This window comes from Psammomys obesus, unplaced genomic scaffold (assembly GCF_907164565.1).
Source record: "Psammomys obesus unplaced genomic scaffold, mPsaObe1.curated_primary_1811, whole genome shotgun sequence".
NCBI lineage: Eukaryota > Metazoa > Chordata > Mammalia > Rodentia > Muridae > Psammomys > Psammomys obesus.
In genome coordinates this window covers 7108706-7126155 of record NW_026596046.1, presented here as the reverse complement: position 1 = coordinate 7126155, position 17450 = coordinate 7108706, and the positions used below count along the sequence as shown (strand labels likewise).

Below are 17450 nucleotides of genomic sequence, written 5' to 3'. Positions count from 1 at the left end.
GCAGGTGGTTGCACTGTGCAACATATCAGGGCTTCAGGAATTGAGCAGTCCTTCATGTGGGCTAAAAGTTGGAGCAGTGATCAGGTAGAAGTGTCAGCAACCTGTATGGGGCAGGACCTGTGAGGAGGAAGGCAGTGAGAGCAGAGCAGGGAGGATGAGTTCTGTGCATCAATGTTCTTTGCAAATCTTTCATAGGATGGAGTAGTTCTCCTTGGAAACAGTCTTCTTCCTCTATTGTTCTTGGAAAACTTTTCACATAATCTCATTCTGATGGGTCATGATGAACCGGGACAGACAACAGGACAGCCTCATGCCAACCAAATGGGAGAATGTGACTGCAAACAGCACTCCAATGATGATCCCCATGTTGGCCTCCAAGAAACCCATCACCAGAACATAACAGCCCCTCTGGTTAACTTTGGTGGCAGCTGTGGCCAGATTGTATAGATCCTCGGGATTACAGTCAGCTACATCTTTACAGCAACTTCTGGGGATACCATGATCCAGAAAATATGTGCTGTTCTCCCAGTTGGTGTAGTTGTTCATGCCACAGCAGTTCAGGGTGCGCTGCAGCTGGTCCATGGCCTGGCTCTTCTCATCATTGCCATTATAATTCTGCACAGCATTGGTGTAAACCTTTAGGAGTCTGTTCTTGATCTCATGGTGACATATAAGCCCTAGAATGCTAACAGCGACCTCAGCCAGGAACACCAAGGACAGAAACAAAGTGTACAGCTTCAGCATCCACGGGCTGCCTCGGTATGCAGCAAAGCATCCAAATAGACCAAACATGACAACCAGGGCGCCTGCTCCAATGAGCACAAAGGGAACATTTGCAGAGTCCCTGGCAAGAAGAGAGATATAGATGTCCAGAGTAAGCTTTCCCCAGACTCCAGTCACCAACAGGATCACCCCTGTGATCCAAAAGACAAAGGAGTAGATGAGGACAAGGGTTTTGAGACAGTTTACCGCAAACTTGGTCTTCATTCTTCTCAATGCCACAATACTGCTCCCAGAGAGAGAAAAAGCAAGGTTTCCAAGTTGACTCCTCTTAATCCTTACTGTAGGCTTGTTTAATTCCCCTGAGACTGGAGTTGCTGACTTCTTCTAGTCTGGTTGGCAAAGAAAGACTCCAGGAAATGAGGTTTTTGCTTTCTATGTTTGGAGGACTATTGTGGGTAGACTGGCTTCCTTCTGGAGGGTGGATACAGCAGAAGGCTGGGCCTCCGATGTCTTCCCCATTCACCTTATCTCTCCACTATATGGTCATGGACTCCCTCCCTCCCTCCTGTTCCTGGCCCTCATTAGCACCAGTCATTAGCATGTCCCATGTTTTTCTCTCAAGCCCTGGGCCACCTACAGGGTGAGAGATGACATTGATGTCCCTTTTCCCAAGAAGGATATTGGTGCCAGCTAGCCCTTCTCATTGCCCCGCCCTGACATGTCACAGGTTGCCAAGCCATGGCACTCTTGCAGCTGGCTATCTATTTACATTGTGACCCAGGAGACTTATCACAATGAGGATCCCTGTGGCCACCACACATGGGTGCTGACAGAGACAAAGCAACTAAGCAAAAAGGCAAGGCTTTGGAAGGCAAGTAAAAAAAAAAAAAAAAAAATCTCAGCTCCATGTCCCAGTTTTGACTCTTACAGATTAAAGGTGGTTGAAAGTTTTTGTTATCTCTCTTTTGTAGAGATGGGGACCCGTTCTCTTCCTTTAAATGTCAGCTGGCTTAAATGATTTGCTTGACCAGTAAATTATCATAGACATGACAATTTGGGACTCATGCAGACAAGTCATAAAAGGAAGGTCTCGTAGATTTTTGCAAACTCTAACCTGGGAGAGGTTAGTTCCATAGAGAAGTTCAATTACCCTGGACTTCCATAATGTCAGGAAGCACAAGCTAGAGGGAAAAGGAGGAGGTCAGGTCCAGCCAAGTGTAAGTAAAAAACGTAAACTTGGACATCCCATCCCAGTAAACACGATTTGAAGAAAATCGAGGGATCTGAAAGATAGCCAGCACCAACCTACTAGACAAGTGATCTCAGTGACTCTAGTCATTTGAATCAGCCTAGCTAGAACTCAGTCACTGTAGCACAGAGACTAACTGAATTCCTGACCCACAAACTCCTGAGCTGACAGAACAACAGGCATTGTCCACAGCTAGGCTTCAGGGTGTGAATTTTGTTCCAGTGGATAAGTAGGCCAAGGAACACTGGGCAAATCCTCATCCTTTTCTGGAACATCCATTTTCTCAAATACAAATGCTATCTTTGTCATCGTCAAAACTTATTTCAGATGGCCCTCAAAAAATGACCTGATGCTTAACACAGGGTTGGTAGGGACTTATAATAAAAACATATTCTAGGCAGCTGTATGTTACATTCCTAATTAAGAACAGCTGAAGGTAGCTGATAAGGCTTCTTATGTTCTTAGTAAGAATTCTGAAGCTAAGAGTTACCCATGACTGTCTCCTGGGCTGCTAAGCACCAGCCCAGGTGGGGCTCAGCAGAATCTCCACTCAGGTTTAAAAACTGTTCCTCCTGAACTTGAAAACTTCAAACTTCAACTATTTGAAGATCAGTGAAAATAACCATGGCGGCATTAGAGGTAAAGAGGGTAACAGCTCACACATATGCTACCGTCTAAGGCTTTGAACACCACACTATTGGATACTATGACAATTAATGTTGTTAGTGTTTCTGAGCCAGCTTTTCCAATATTTGGTCAAACATTAATATAGGTGTTTTCTGCATGGTTTTTAGATAGACTCTTGCTCACATGGGTAAAGTGTAGTGGATTACCATCCGAGGTATGAGTGTCTGTTACTCAACAGATAAGCCTTTCCTGAGCAGGAGGAATTGGCACAAGAGCTGTACCATCAACTCTTCCCCAAGTCTCCAGCCTGGACTTTTGTCATTTATAAATGGAATGTTTGAATTCATGCACAACTCTCTCGTCTCAAGTCCTCTCCTACACTAATGGGTATTTGGAAACCTACCCTTGCTATTTTCTTGTTTAAGAGGAAAACTGGATAGATAACCGTTATTATGTTCTTATAACATCATCAGCCAGATACAACATGGAATGAGCAGAGCTTGTCAGAGAGACAGGAGAACAGAAACGGTATCCAGCTACCTCATGCACACTGCAAAGCCTGCAAGTACATAAGTGTAGTGTAGGCACTACAGCAGACACCAAAAATACCATGGCAATGAAGCAAGGTTGCCCAACCTCCTTGAATGGGCATTGAAAAAAAGCATCTACTAAAACCAAGGAAAATAGGGTTTCATAACAAAACGAAAATGACTGAGCCTATGGCACATCAGGGGTGCTCACTAGTGGGTTACCATGGGGTTTGGGGAGAGTTTAAATTTTCATTTTTAAATTTTTCATTGCAACATATGTTCCTCATATGAATGAATGACTGAAGATGATCACAAAGCTTCCCACAGGCACTGATAAGTTAAAAACAATAGCACTGGCTTCTTGAGGAAATTTAGCACTCCTAGGGACTCCTGCTGCAGGTGAATAATTGCAAGAGGTACTCAAGGGCAAAATGTTGTCTTAATAGCAGCCTATGCACAATAATTTATAGGATAGCCCAAAATAAAAAGTTCAATATTGGAAGATAGTAATCACAACTTATTGCCATGTTGGGGGTAATCGGCAGAACTATCTTTTCTTATGGCCACATGCGGAATCTGGGTCTGTGACATCATTCTCCTTCCTCGTTTCTCTTCTGTCTCTCTTGACCTTTGCTGCCAGGTTCTCCAAAGTCCTGTAGTGAGTCATATCCCTCTTACTGTCTGCCATGCTTAGAAAATGACTTCAGCTACTGCCCAGCTGGGGATGGCCTCCACAGCATATCCCTGAAACAGCCCTGAATGTCCCAGGGGCATGTCAGCAATTCAACAGATCACTCTTCCCCTTGTTCTTTCCTCCCTCCTGTGTTTCTCCGGTCCATAACTTGCATTTCCAGTCAGCAGCCCAGAAAACTGGTACTTACCCTTTCCCCTCTCCGGTAACAGCTGAGCAGTTACTGACTGTTGCTGCCATTCCTCCCCCAGGCAAGTCCTGTAGGCCATTCCATCCCGCCCTCCTCACGGCAGCTGCCTTGACTCAGGTCCTCAGTACATGCTGCCAGGGTCTCAGCAACAGACTCTAATTGATCTACCTTGTGTTTCTGAAGAACTTCCAACCTACCCATCCTTCCAGTTGCACTACCTCCTTGATACATTCATGCTTTCAGTCTAGTCAAGCTTCTCTAATATAATGTGTCTGACTATGAGCTTGAATGGTGAAACTTGGGGTAAAAATCTGTTTTGGGTGTTTTTTTTTTCCTCCCACAAAGATGAATAGTATATTGTTGGATAGATAGATGTATGGATGGATGAATGGATGGACAGATGGATGAACTGCTAAGTTAGTGGACCCAAAGGCAAGAGTAGCCCATTTAATCTTGGGAGACCAGAAAGATCTTTATAAAGTATGTGACACCTGTATTAATCTGTAAGCATTGATATAAAAACACTTCAAGACAGACATGAAGACTTGGCAGGCAAAGGCATCACTGTGAAGATGAGACCGTCCTGACAGGACTACACAGTGAGGTTCTTTAAAAACCAACCAACAACAAACAACAACAACAACCACTTCCTTTGTATGAGCATCATGTTGAGAGATGCAGAGGCCTCAAAAAGCTCAGCGTAGTCTCAAACCAAAAATTGTCTGTAATATAGTAGGCAGATGGGTCTAGCAGAAATGCTGCAGGAAAAGTGCAACTGAGGCAGATATTATGAGCTCTCTTCCAGGGGGTGAGGGGTGCAAGCTCATGCGCTAGTATAGATCAGTTAGATCATGAAGAAGTATGTTGAAAACAACAAATTTATTGTTCCTGTCCTAAATAAAATCTTCCAGGATTCATATTACCAGTGAATAGTGACCTGACAACATCAAAAAACCGTCCACAGCTCAGAGTCTAATTTCAGGGTACCAGTTTAGGTAATGAGATATGCTGAGGATGTTTTATGCAGTGGGATAGGATGGGCACATCTGGGTTTGGGGTGAACCACTCTGGAAAAGGTTTCTAATACAGAAGCAGACTGAGGTAGAGTTAAAGAAGAAGGAAGGGAATGAAGAAGGAAGATGTTGGGATGTCCAGATAAAAAGTCTGAACCAGGGCAGTGGCAGGGAGCGTGAACAGAAGTGCAAGGAAGATCTTATAGCCACTTGTAATTAAGGGCCAATGATGGTTTTGGCTTCTTTGTCAAAAATTAAGTTTCTGTAGGTGTGTGGGTTTATTTCTGGGTCTTTAATTTGATGCCGTTGATCCACCAGTAGTCTGTTTCTATGCCAGAGGGAAGGGGCATAGGGGTAGAAGAGAGAGGGTGGGTGGCATTGGGAGGAGACAATGGAGGGGGCTACAGCTGGGATACACAGCAAATAAATTGTAATTAATTAATATTAATTAAAAATAAGAAGATAATAAAATTACAGACATAAAACAATAAAATGAAGAGATGATAGAAAAAGAAAGAACCACTGGTGGAGGAAAGTGAAATAAGGGTTTCTCACTGTGACTCCAATCACGACTTAACTAATGGTGCATCCTCTGGAGGAGTCACGGGCATGATTATGTGTGGCAAAAACATTAAAATAGTCAGGTGTTCATCTCAGCTTTTACAAAATACGTTGTCTTTATTCTTGTTTTGCTTTTGTTTTTGAAACAGTCTCTTCGAGGCTAGCCTCGAACCTATAGTCCCTCTTCCTCAGCCTTCTCAGTGCTGAAATCTCAGGCATACACTACCACGCTTGGCTAACATAATGGCTTTCGACTTCCCATCTGCAAAAAAAACAAACACATCCTTTGCTGTATTGCAGCATAACCAAATTTCTTCTCTGGTTTCTAGTGTGTCTCACCTAGTCATTGTTTGCCTAAAGGAGACATTTTATTAGTCACCCACTTCACAGCCCAGAGATACAAGATATATTATTGCTATGTAACTGACGGAGTAGTGTTGAAAGACTGAAAGAAGAAATTTACCTTATTAGCATTCATTATAGACAACAATCTCATGGTCCTTGCCTATCAGCTATTCGTGGGTTAAGTCCATCAGCCTCCTTGCATCACTTTTTAGTCACCTTCTGTAAGATACCGCTCATGCTTATCATTTCACAAACATTTGCTAATAGCAACATACCTTGCTGACAAAGCCCTTCTGTTTAGTAAAGGCAGTGAGCGCTGGAGTTCTAGGCCCAGTGCATATCTCAAGAAGATAAGAACCAACGGAGAAAGGATATACTAGACTCACCTTTGCAGGACCCCCAACCAGTCACTGATGGGTCCATATGGAGATGCCATTTGACCAGTTATCACAAGTGGCCTGACTGTTCTGATATGAGCTCATCCTTTGGTGTCCTCTTAGAAGGAAAAAAAAAATCAGTGGAGCTGAAGCATATCCTGGCATCAGCCTGCATGTCCTAGGTACTCCCTGCCTGGTATGTGTCCAAAGATTTTTACTATGAACACCCATGGTTTTTACCTTCTGAGATTACTTCCAAATTAAACAACTCTCACACAAAAATAAGGACTACACGTCACAAAAGTTAATTTGTTGACTTTAGATCATCTTGTACCCTACAGTCTTTGCCTCTCAAGACCTTAAAAGTGCTTGCTCTTCTTTAGCAATCTACTGCTTCTGATTTCAGAACCCTGCTTCTGATTTCAGAACCATGTCCTTTCCCACTGTGACAGGTATCACTTCCTAGCTCATCTACCTCTTCTCTTCTCAAACCCTTTACCCCTTACCTACTCCATCAATTTCTGTAGCTTTTAAGTCTTGGTGTTTCACTCATTTAATCTTTCTAAATGTTTCTCATTGATTATAATAAGACTTTTTTTTCTTTGTAACCAAAACTTTAATCCCAAGGATTCTCACAAACACATTACAAATGATAGCATGAAAATAATTCTTGCACAAGAACTCAAAAGTTTAACTCTACAATATATCCTTAAACCGACAGGACACTGGTGTCTTAGTCTTACATTTCCAAATAAAGAATGTTACAAACAGCTATGCAACCAGGAAGGAACCCTTTTAGGAAGTCTTCAGAGTGCAGACTATAAGCCTCTCTTGCCTAGCCTAAAGGCTGACATTGAATTGGCCCCACATCCTCCATACTTAACCTTTGTATTTAACATGCAGAGTATAACTAGATGGCTTCCAGGAGCCCTTGTTTTTCCTGCTGATGCCTTCTCATGATCCACTGGTTACTATCCCTGAAGATCCACAGGAGCATGCTAGCCTTCTATGCTATTGCTTTCCTAAGTTTTGCCTATCTCTGAGTGGCCAAGTAGGTTTATGCATTGCTGAGCATTTCTTTGACCGTTTGGTGCTATATCTGGGGGAGGAATCAGCTCCAAAATGTCCAGCTCCAAGATGATGTGATTTTGCCGTGAATCCCGAGACAAATGTTTTTCAACAGGGGACAAGGTTCAAAGTCACAGGCTGTCAACACTCCACTCATAAGACCTAAAGTAAAAGGGGGGGGGGGACTGGCCTTGGGAAAGAGCTGTAATTTGAAATATTTCAATGAGACAAGTATTATTCCTGGGCCGCTCAGTTTTGGAGACAAAAGGAGTCAAGTTATTCAATGGGTTATTATGATGATTCAATTAAATGTGAACATCTCATTCTGTCCCCTTCCTCCCCAATGTATATCTAACACCGCTTATACTTGTACTGCCTGAACCTCGGAAGAATGATATATGATCCAAGACACCTTATTTTTTCCTGCAAACCAAATAAAGGAGCAAAAAAATATATATGCTGGAAAATGTTTCCTAAAGTGTTCTTGAAAGTCTGAAATGTTTGTCCCAAAGGAATGAGCCAACGGGTTATTATTTTACTGTAAACAGTATCATTGGCAACAACTAAGAGAAATGAGAAGTGGCCTGCCTTTCACAATGGTAAAACATTGAACTTGGATCTTTTTATGGGATGTGAAACATTTGTCATTTTGTCTCAGAGAAGAAACAGGAAAGCCTGAACAACACAGAATTACAAGATGTTGTCTTAAAGACACCACACGGCTCCCACGGTAGTGAGGAATCATGGTGCAGGATAGAAACCCAGTGAAGCAGGGCAACGTCTAGAATTGCTTTTCTGTGGTTGGACCCAAGAAGGCATCTACTGATTGTCTTCATATTACAAAACTGAAGATTGGATATTAATGAGGAAGGGAGAGTAGTGACCCCTAATTTACCACATCGACAAAAAAACTCTAAACATAATATGGATTTAAATGTGAAAATCAGCACAGTAATTAATCTTAATGGCTTCTTGATAGGTAAATGTTTCTTAAAATACATAAAAGGCACTAGTCATTAAGGATAAGATTACTATTCGTCTGCATAAAAACCAAGAACCTCTATTCAATAAAAGACAACATTGCACAGTAAATATGAAAACCAGGGAACAAAATTTATAGGTCAGAGAGCCGGTATCCATAATGTATAATAAACGAGAGAAAGATATTCAAGTACAATAGACAAACAGAGGTACAACAACAGGTGCCTCAACTAGACAATAAGCAAAAAATGTGCTGAACCTCATGAAAAACAATAAGAGACTACAATTAATGCTAAAGCTTATCAGTCACCACCAAGTGATTAAAACGGAAGACAGACCTTACCCAGCGCTGGAAGAAAGAAAACGTTGAAGGGTGTCTTCTGGCCTCTGCATAAACATGAACAGTTGCACACAGAGAGAAAGAGAGAGACAGAGACCAATATATATGTGTATATATATATATATATATATATATATATATATATATGTAGATATATATATGTAGATATACATACACATATATATGAGAGATTATATACATGTATACATATGTATATACATATATACACATATATACATATGCATACATACACTCATACATACATATACACACACACACACACACATATACATGAGACATCCATGAGTTTAAAATGACTTCAAGGAAAATAGATCAACTTCAGGGGTTGGGAGGAGTCAGTTCATGATATAAAAACTAACACAAAAATACAAATTAGGTATTTCTTCCTTCTGCCTTTTCTTAAATGGCAACTAAGTAGGCAGTCAAGTAAGTCAAATTAAAAACTGTCAAGAGAAGTTACAGACTTAGAATGTCACTATTTTGTAGTCCTTTCCTAGGTAACACCCTTAAACATCACACATCAGTAGCTAGCTGTGCGTGCCAAAGAAAAGTGAGACAAATGGAAATTATGGGGCTCTGAAAAAGCCTTTCTTAAACTTTTTCCATTCATGACCACTTTTGTACTGAAAATTTTTTACATACTATTAACTATAGAGCTATATAAAATACATATTCAAAGTAAATATTTACTGATAATAAGTCATAGAGATTTAAAAAATATTTAGTATTCATATAGATTTAATATTTATAGAGTATTAAAGAAAATTACATACTAATGAGATGAATATGGCCTGTCTATCTAATACAACACAACCAGAAAATGTACTAATTTGATACATGCTGAGGAGTGACTGCGGGGCAAAATTAAGAAATCTTTGTTTTCCATAATTAAACCATTATGTTTCTATAAAAAAAAAGAACAAGCTTCATATATACAATAAAGGCAATGTAATTCATAACACACAACAGTCTTGAGTCTAAGCTAAACTGTGCCAGGTGGGTTTTGTTGGCATTGCATGCTATGATGGCATTCACAGTACAAAGTGCACATCTTATGATTTCAGAACCTGGTCCTACAGTGACAGGTCAGGTACAACACGGGCAAGCAGAAAGGGAATCATCTTGGATACATTATGTGATGGCTTTGAATCCAGTGCTGGTCATTGTGAGCTCAAAATTTTTTACTGTCAGCATTTGTTCTGTTTTGTTTTGTTTTTGCAAACTCCATATTTAGTTACAGGAACTCACAGGTTGTTTTCCAAAGATTAAGAATCTGGGTGCACAACAGCACAGGCTCTGAGAGCAACAATCAATAAATGGGACCTCATGAAACTGAAAAGCTTCTGTAAAGCAAAGGACACCGTCATCAAAACAAAACAACTGCCTACAGATTGGGAAAGAATCTTCACCAATCCTACAGAGGGCTAATATCCAGTATATATAAAGAACTAAAGAAGCTGAAAAGCAACAAACCAAGTAATCCAATTAAAAAAATGGGGAACAGAGCTAAACAGAGAACTCTCTGTAGAGGAATATCGAATGGCAGAGAAGCACTTAAAGAAATGCTCATCCTCATTAGCCATCAGGGAAATGCAAATCAAAACGACCCTGAGATTTCACCTTACACCCATCAGAATGGCCAAGATGAAAAACTCAAGTGACAACACATGCTGTGTTGTGGAGAACGGGGAACCCTCATCCACTGCTGGTGGGAATGTAAACTAGTACAACCACTCTGGAAATCAATCTGGTGCTTTCTCAGACAACTAGGAATAGTGCTTGCTCAAGATCCAGCCATACCACTCCTAGGCATATATCCAAAAGAGGCTCAAGTACACAATAAGGACATTTGCTCAACCATGTTTGTAGCAGCTTTAGTTGTAATAGCCAGAAGCTGGAAACAACCCAGATGCCCCTCAACTGAAAAATGGATGCAGAAATTGTGGTATATCTACACAATGGAATATTACTCAGCAATGAAAAACAAGGAAATCATGAAATTTACAGGTAAATGGTGGGACCTGGAAAGGATCATCCTGAGTGAGCTGTCCCAGAAGCAGAAAGACACACACAGTATATACTCACTCAGATAGGCATATAACATAAGATAAACCTATTAAAATCTGTACATCTAAATGTTGTAGGTGACTATTAATATTTACTATTTTTTTTATCTTCTAGTAAAGCTTGCTGTTAATCTTAAACAGCTGTATAACCAAATCACCACACAGAGACTGGGTTTTTAGCTAACCTAGAACACAATGCTGGGCAATATTTACTGCCTCCTGTACCTCCAAGCCCTCAGTTTCCTAACATTTAGATTTCCCACATTATACTTGCTTTTTGTGAAAACTTAGGTCTGGTTCATGCTCCACCTCCTCCAAGCTCTCTCCTCCAGCTCTGCTTTCCTTGCTCTCCTTCTCCTCTCACTCATCTCCTGCCTTCTCTCTCCTCCTCTCTTTCCTGTCCTCTGGCTCCTCCCATTACACAACATTGTATCTAGTTGCTTTATTTTGTCCTGTTTACACAAGAGTTGAGACAGGATGCTTATAATGAGTATCACAATGCACTATCTGGATTGAAACCAGAGAGTTGGGGTGGGGAAATCAGCATTTGAATTAACAAGGGTAAGGTGTATACATTTTAAAAGAACATTATACCAACATCTAAAGAAACTAATCAAGAGAGAGGACCCTGACTAAAACGTTTAATCCCCACCCCGAAAGGCAAAGAGGATGAACATCAGAAGAAGAAAAAAAAACAGGAAACAACCTAGGAAACCTGCCACAGAGGGCCACTGAAAGGCTCTGCCCTACAGACTATCAAAGCAGACACTGAGACTTATGGCCAACTGTTGGGCAGAGTACATGGAATCTTATGTGAGAAATGGGAAATAGTAAGATCTGGAGAGGACAGGAACTCCACAAGGAGAGCAACAGAACCAGAAATTTGAATACAGGGGTCTTCCCAGAGACTCATATTCCAACCAAGTACCAGGCATAGAGATAACCTAGAACCCCTGCACAGATGTAGCCCATGGCATTTCAGTATCCAAGATGAGGGTAGTTCACATCCCTCATCAAAGAAGCTTGTTTTTTCAACAAATGGAAACTATTATGGAGATTGACAACTGGTAAAAATGCAGATTACTTGTAGATCTCTGTAATACTCTTTTTCTGCAAAAAGAAACTTGTTTGATAAACGATGAGAGCTACACTTACCTATGGGTGTAAGGACAAATATTTAGAAGGCACTTGGAAGCTACGTGATTTAGCAAAATGGTAGTAATCTGGCCTCTTCTAGGATTCATGTCCTCAGGAGCCACAGGTATTTGGCTTGGTCTACAGTACCAGGCATGTTCTCTCCTACTAAATAGGCCTTTCGTCCAATTAGACAAGCTGTTGGCTATCACCTATTATAACCACTATTCCATCACTGGAGATATCAGCTGGGCTGGTTATCATTGTTGTTTGTAGGCTTCTCAGCTGGATGGGGCTGTTGGTAACTATTCTCCCTTGGCAACTTGCATAACACCTTCCAGTACTGTAAGAGCTAGCAGTCATGGAGTGAGCATCTGTGTCTGCGGCAAGTTGATTTGCTCATATGACATCTTCAGGTCCAGTTTCATTATCTGTAAAACAGAAATAATCACTGTTACAACCAAAACAAAACAAAACAAAAACAAAAAAAATAAAACAAAACAAATGAATCTTCCATCTTCCAAATCAGGGTTACTGTTTCAATGGTGTAGCTTTAAAGGCTGGTCAGATAATACCAGGAACTGAATATAAAAAACTTAGGAGGTAGCAAGCACAGGCCAGATGTGAGCTATTGCTAACACATCACTTCTTTGCCTCATGGGCTCCAGCTGCCTTAAAAAGCAAGCCTAAAGTGCTAAACGCAACCTACAAGGCTCTGGTTATCTCTTGGCCCACCTCCGGCCACTGCCTTCACTGTCAGAGCCAAAGCCACACTTACTGTTCCCACTCAGTGTTCCATGTTCCCTCTTGCCTGAGCCTTTCACGAGATCTTGGCTTTGCCAATAATCCCTCTGTCCCCTTGACACCTTCTACCAGGCTTCAATTTAACTGTCACCTGCACTTACTTTAGGATTTCCCAGAGCATTGTGGTTTGGCTGTCAGTGAAATGGTGACCATAGTCCCCAGGCCAGGCCCAATGTCTGGGTCACTAGATTTTCCTCTATGGACTAAATGAATGAAGTCACAAATTTATAAAAGCTTAATATTTATGGATAAAATGGCCTCTGCACCCCATCTGCAGCCTAGCCCTAAGCACAAAAGGGTCCTCGCGAGTGCGGTAGTATGTGGTAGAACTCTCCTATCCTGAGCCTCAAGGGTTTCACTCTCAGCCTTGCCCAGGCTCATTCCACAGTCTCCTTTTCCTAAAAGTACCTCTCTTCCTCTCACTTTTTATTTCTAGCTTTGGAACTCATATTACGACATAATGACCTTCCCTTTCTCCTGTCCCCGAAGACATCCTCAGTCTCTTTCTTAATCCCACGTCCCTTTTCATAAACATAAAACTTCAGTACCCCAGGCCCGAGAGTTTGAGCTGCCCTACATAGCCCACCAGCTGAGACACACAAATTTGCATTGATGTTTCAAATAACCTAATTTATTTTCCACACTGTACTCCCACGCACCACCAACACCGTGGAGAATACCTGCTCTAATCTGCCTTCCTGTGGCTATTTAAAGACATTGTCTAGCTTTTGCCTAGCTCCAGAAACCAAGAGAGAATTCAGACAGCAGTGGGCAGGAAAGGTTCCACGCCTACCCAAACTGATTTTACAGCTCTTCCTCCAAGCTTCAGCTCCTCTCAGTGACCTACCTAGAGCATCCTGTTTGTGTCTCCCCTTAAAGCAAGATCTCCCCTGTGATCCAATCAATTTAGGTGCCCCCGAGATCATGGAGAACCGGTGTTTATTATTTTCTTGATTTGAAATAATTGTAGATTCCAGCCCCTGACAAGCTTGAGAAATGTTTAAGCAGGTATCGGCCCATACTTCGGAAATCAGATTAGCTTTCTAATTTGCTATGGCGACGATTGCTTCACAAGGCAGCTGTGGTCTCCTACGGAGAAGGTTCCCTCCTGTAAACCTGTGTATCTCGGGCTTGCACCGCAGAGTGTGGGAATGGACCTCTGGGGGATGGCAAGCAGTCTGGATTTCTTCCACTGGGTCAGGGGGTCGGCGTCATGGCTAGAATCTGCATCTGGGGCAAGGCAACTAGAACCAGCCCCAAGAGATAGTGAGCTGAGTGCCACAGATGCGTGGGCAAAGAATTTTGACCTTGGACACTTGTCCCTGATAAAGACGCAGAGTCCTTCCCAGCTACCGGTTCATCTTTCTTGTCTGCTGTGAGAACTAGGCCAGTCACTGCCCAGCCCTCCTCACCCCTTCTCTCATCTTCCTCACTTGAAGAGAGGAAGCACAGGCTTCTGGCCTTTGCCATGCAGGACAGCCATTTCTGCACAAGTATTTTTAAAATGCAATTTAAAATAAAATAACAAAGGAGAAGACTTGCTGGAGGAGCCAGGAAAGAGCACATTTGTGTAGAGCCTCCTCTGTCCTGGCCCTGAAATGCTGCATGTACCACCTCCTGAGATGCTGTGCGGTAAGACTCCTCTCCTCTTGTCCGTGGACCTTTAACAGCAATCAGGGCTCCTTCTGGATTTGGTGTTCTCTACAGTGCAGACTGTATCACTCCGGCTCAGCAGTGGGATAGAGAAGGGCATGGAGAAATTTCATTGAGAACCAGATCATGTAATTATAGAGACCAAGAAGGGCTACAAGCCCATCTGCAAGCAGAAGACAGAATAAAACCAGATATATAATTCAGACCAAGGCCAAATGCCACTAGTGTAAATCCCAGAGTCTGAAGGGAAGCAGGAGCTCAGCATCCAACAGAGAGAAAAGATGAATATCTGGCTCCAACACTACAGATGGATATTTATTTATTTATCATTTTCTCTCATTTTTTTTTCTTTTTCATTTGATTGCAAGAGGGGTGTGCCTGTGTATTGCAATAAGTTACAGATCTGTTCGTCTGTGTGTAGAGGCTGGATGATGGTGTCTGTTATCTTCTATCGTTCTTCAGCTTGTGTTTGAGGTAGGGTCTATTGCTAGGACCTGGACCTCCATGTTTTGGCTGAGTTGTCTGGTTAGTGAGCCGCTGGGATCTGTCTGTCTTGAGTCCTCAGCAGGCGAATTACAGATGTGCATTACTGCACGGAGCTCTTACATAGGTGCTGGAGATGCAAGCTTGGGTTCTATGCTTGCACTTCTTGTACTTAGTATCCACAGAGCCATCTCCCCAACCCCTACAGGCTAGATTTTTCTTGAAGTGAGTCAGAGATTAATCTTTCCTAGAAACGTTCTCACAGACACATCCAGAAACAATGTCTTCAAGCTGTCTGAGCCACCCAAACCGGGCAAATTGACACACGAAATGAACCATTGTTATCTAGACACTCAGAAAGAAAACAACTGTTCTCTTTAGCAACAGAGTCTGGAAACACTATGAAGGGTTTGGGTAACGGGACATGGAATCTAGAATAGTAGATTACTCCAGTCAAACAACTGAAGCCCAGGCTGCTCTAATCAATAGAAGTCAGTGTAGATGGTTGCCTGAACTGCCTCTCATTGAGCTGTGGGGAAACTGGGGTGAGTAAGCCATTCACAAACTTCTGTCCCCTGTGGGCTGCAGGTTTCCAGTAGCACATTCATTACTGGATACTGCCTCCTTTCTTTCATTAAGCTCAGGAATTAGGCTAAAATAAAAAAATACAGAAACGGGTTCTGCAGATGAGTGAGGGGTTTCATAGGCAGATGAGTAGGACACCAAAGCCTCTGCCCCTTGCCCCATTTCTTTGTGGTCCTCTTGTTTTGCCTTTGTTGGGACAAATAAAGATGGTCAGTATAGCTATGTTAATATAAAACTGGGCTATTGCTAGTACTAAGGAAAACATAAATGAGGATCAGTAACATGAAGAAGAAACAGGGACAGAGTGGACACTCGGGGAGAAATGTTGTTCAAAAATGGTATTGTGTTATTGCTGTTCCGCTATTGTTGCCGCCGCCGCTGCTGCTGCTGCTGCTGCTGTTTGGAGAGGATAAGAAAAACTGAAAAGGGGCTGGGGAAATGGCTCAGTCAGTGAAAATGTAAAAATGTTTGTCATGCAAGCCTGAGGACCTGAGTTTGACTCTCCAGCATCAACATAAAAGCAGACTGGTATCCACCGTCTAAAATGCAGTAGAGAGCTAAACCAAGAATTCTCAACAGAGGAATCTCTAATGGCTGAGAAGCACTTAAAGAAGCGCTGGACGCCTTTAGTTATCAGGGAAATGCAAATCAAAACAGGATGCAAACCCATCAGAATGGGTAAGATCAAAAACTTAAATGACAGCATATGCTGGCATGGATATGGAGAAAGGGCAACCCTCCTCCGTTGCTGGTGGGAGTACAAACTTGCACAACCACTTTGAAAATTAATCTGGCACTTTCTCAGAAAATTGGAGATAGTTTTACCTCAAGCTATACACCCTGTAGGCATCTACCCAAAAGATGCTTCACCATACCTCAAGGACATTTAATCAACTATGTTCAGAGCATATATATTTTCTCTATAAAGCTATAAATTTTCTCTCTCTGATGACAAAGGCCTATTTGGGCTACCATTCTTTCCCATAAGAATGATTTGATTCATAATAGCCGGAATCTGAAAACAACCAAGGTGTCCCTCAGCTGAACAATAAATAAAGAAACTGTGGTACATGTACACAATGGAATACTACTCAGTTATTAAAAACAAGGAAATCATGAAATTTGCAGGTAAGTGGATGAAACTAGAAAAGCTCATCTTAAGTGAGGAAACACAGACCCAGAAAAACACACATCGTATGTACTCACTTATAAGTGGATATTAACAATATTATTACAGGATAACAATACTACAATCCACAGACCCAAAGAAGCTAAGTAACAAGGAAGGCCCAAAGGACAATGCTTGAATCTCACTCAGATGGGGAAATAGAAAAGAGAACAGAAGTGGCTAGAGGGAACTGGGTAGGAGAGGGTTGGGGAGGGAAATGAGAGAGGAATCATATGTGGGAAAAGTGGGGAGGAGAGGGGAGAGGGCTTGGAGAGAAAAGGGAAGCCTGGGGTGGGGAGTGCATCTCTGAGACAAGCTGGAGACAGGGTAGGTTACAGGAAGGATATGGGAATGCCTCTAGCTGAGCCTCCTAGCAGCAGGGGAAATGGAGACTGAGGAGGCCACCTTCTAACCTGGCAGGACTTATAGTGATGGGAGGAGAACATCAACACATCTACAAAACCTTTGACCCAAATTTACCCTGCCTACAAGATGTGCAGAGATAAAGAAAGAGCAGAGACTGAGGGAATGTCCAACCAATGCCTGGCCCAACCTGAGACCCACCCCATGAAAGAGAGCCAACCCCTGACACCATTACTGATACTCTGCTATGCTTACACACTGGAGCATAGCATAAAGCAAACCATAGCATAACACATAACCATCCTCTGAGAGGCTCCACCTAACAGGGCGTAGAAACGGACGGCTGAAACTCACAGCCAAACATTAGACAGACGTCCTGTGGAAAAGTCTAGGGGAGGGCAGAAGGACCCAAAAAGGACAAGAACTCTTCAAGAGGACCAACATAGTCAACTAACCTAGGCTCATGGAGGCTTACAGA

The 17450-nt window shown here is 42.2% G+C and overlaps 1 protein-coding gene across 1 annotated transcript; it reads right to left on the bottom strand.

The window, feature by feature from the left end:
- Positions 1 to 252: 252 nt before the first annotated feature.
- LOC129688666 (tetraspanin-7-like) lies at positions 253 to 996 on the bottom strand. The gene has a single exon (XM_055623621.1). The coding sequence runs from the start codon at positions 985 to 987 to the stop codon at positions 253 to 255; it is 735 nt and encodes a 244-aa protein (XP_055479596.1). The 5' UTR covers positions 988 to 996.
- Between the last annotated feature and the right edge of the window lie 16454 nt (positions 997 to 17450).

What these genes read in the sequence shown, in the direction of transcription:
- LOC129688666 (XM_055623621.1), bottom strand. Translation starts at nt 987, where the DNA reads ATGAAGACCAAGTTTGCGGTAAACTGTCTCAAAACCCTTGTCCTCATC.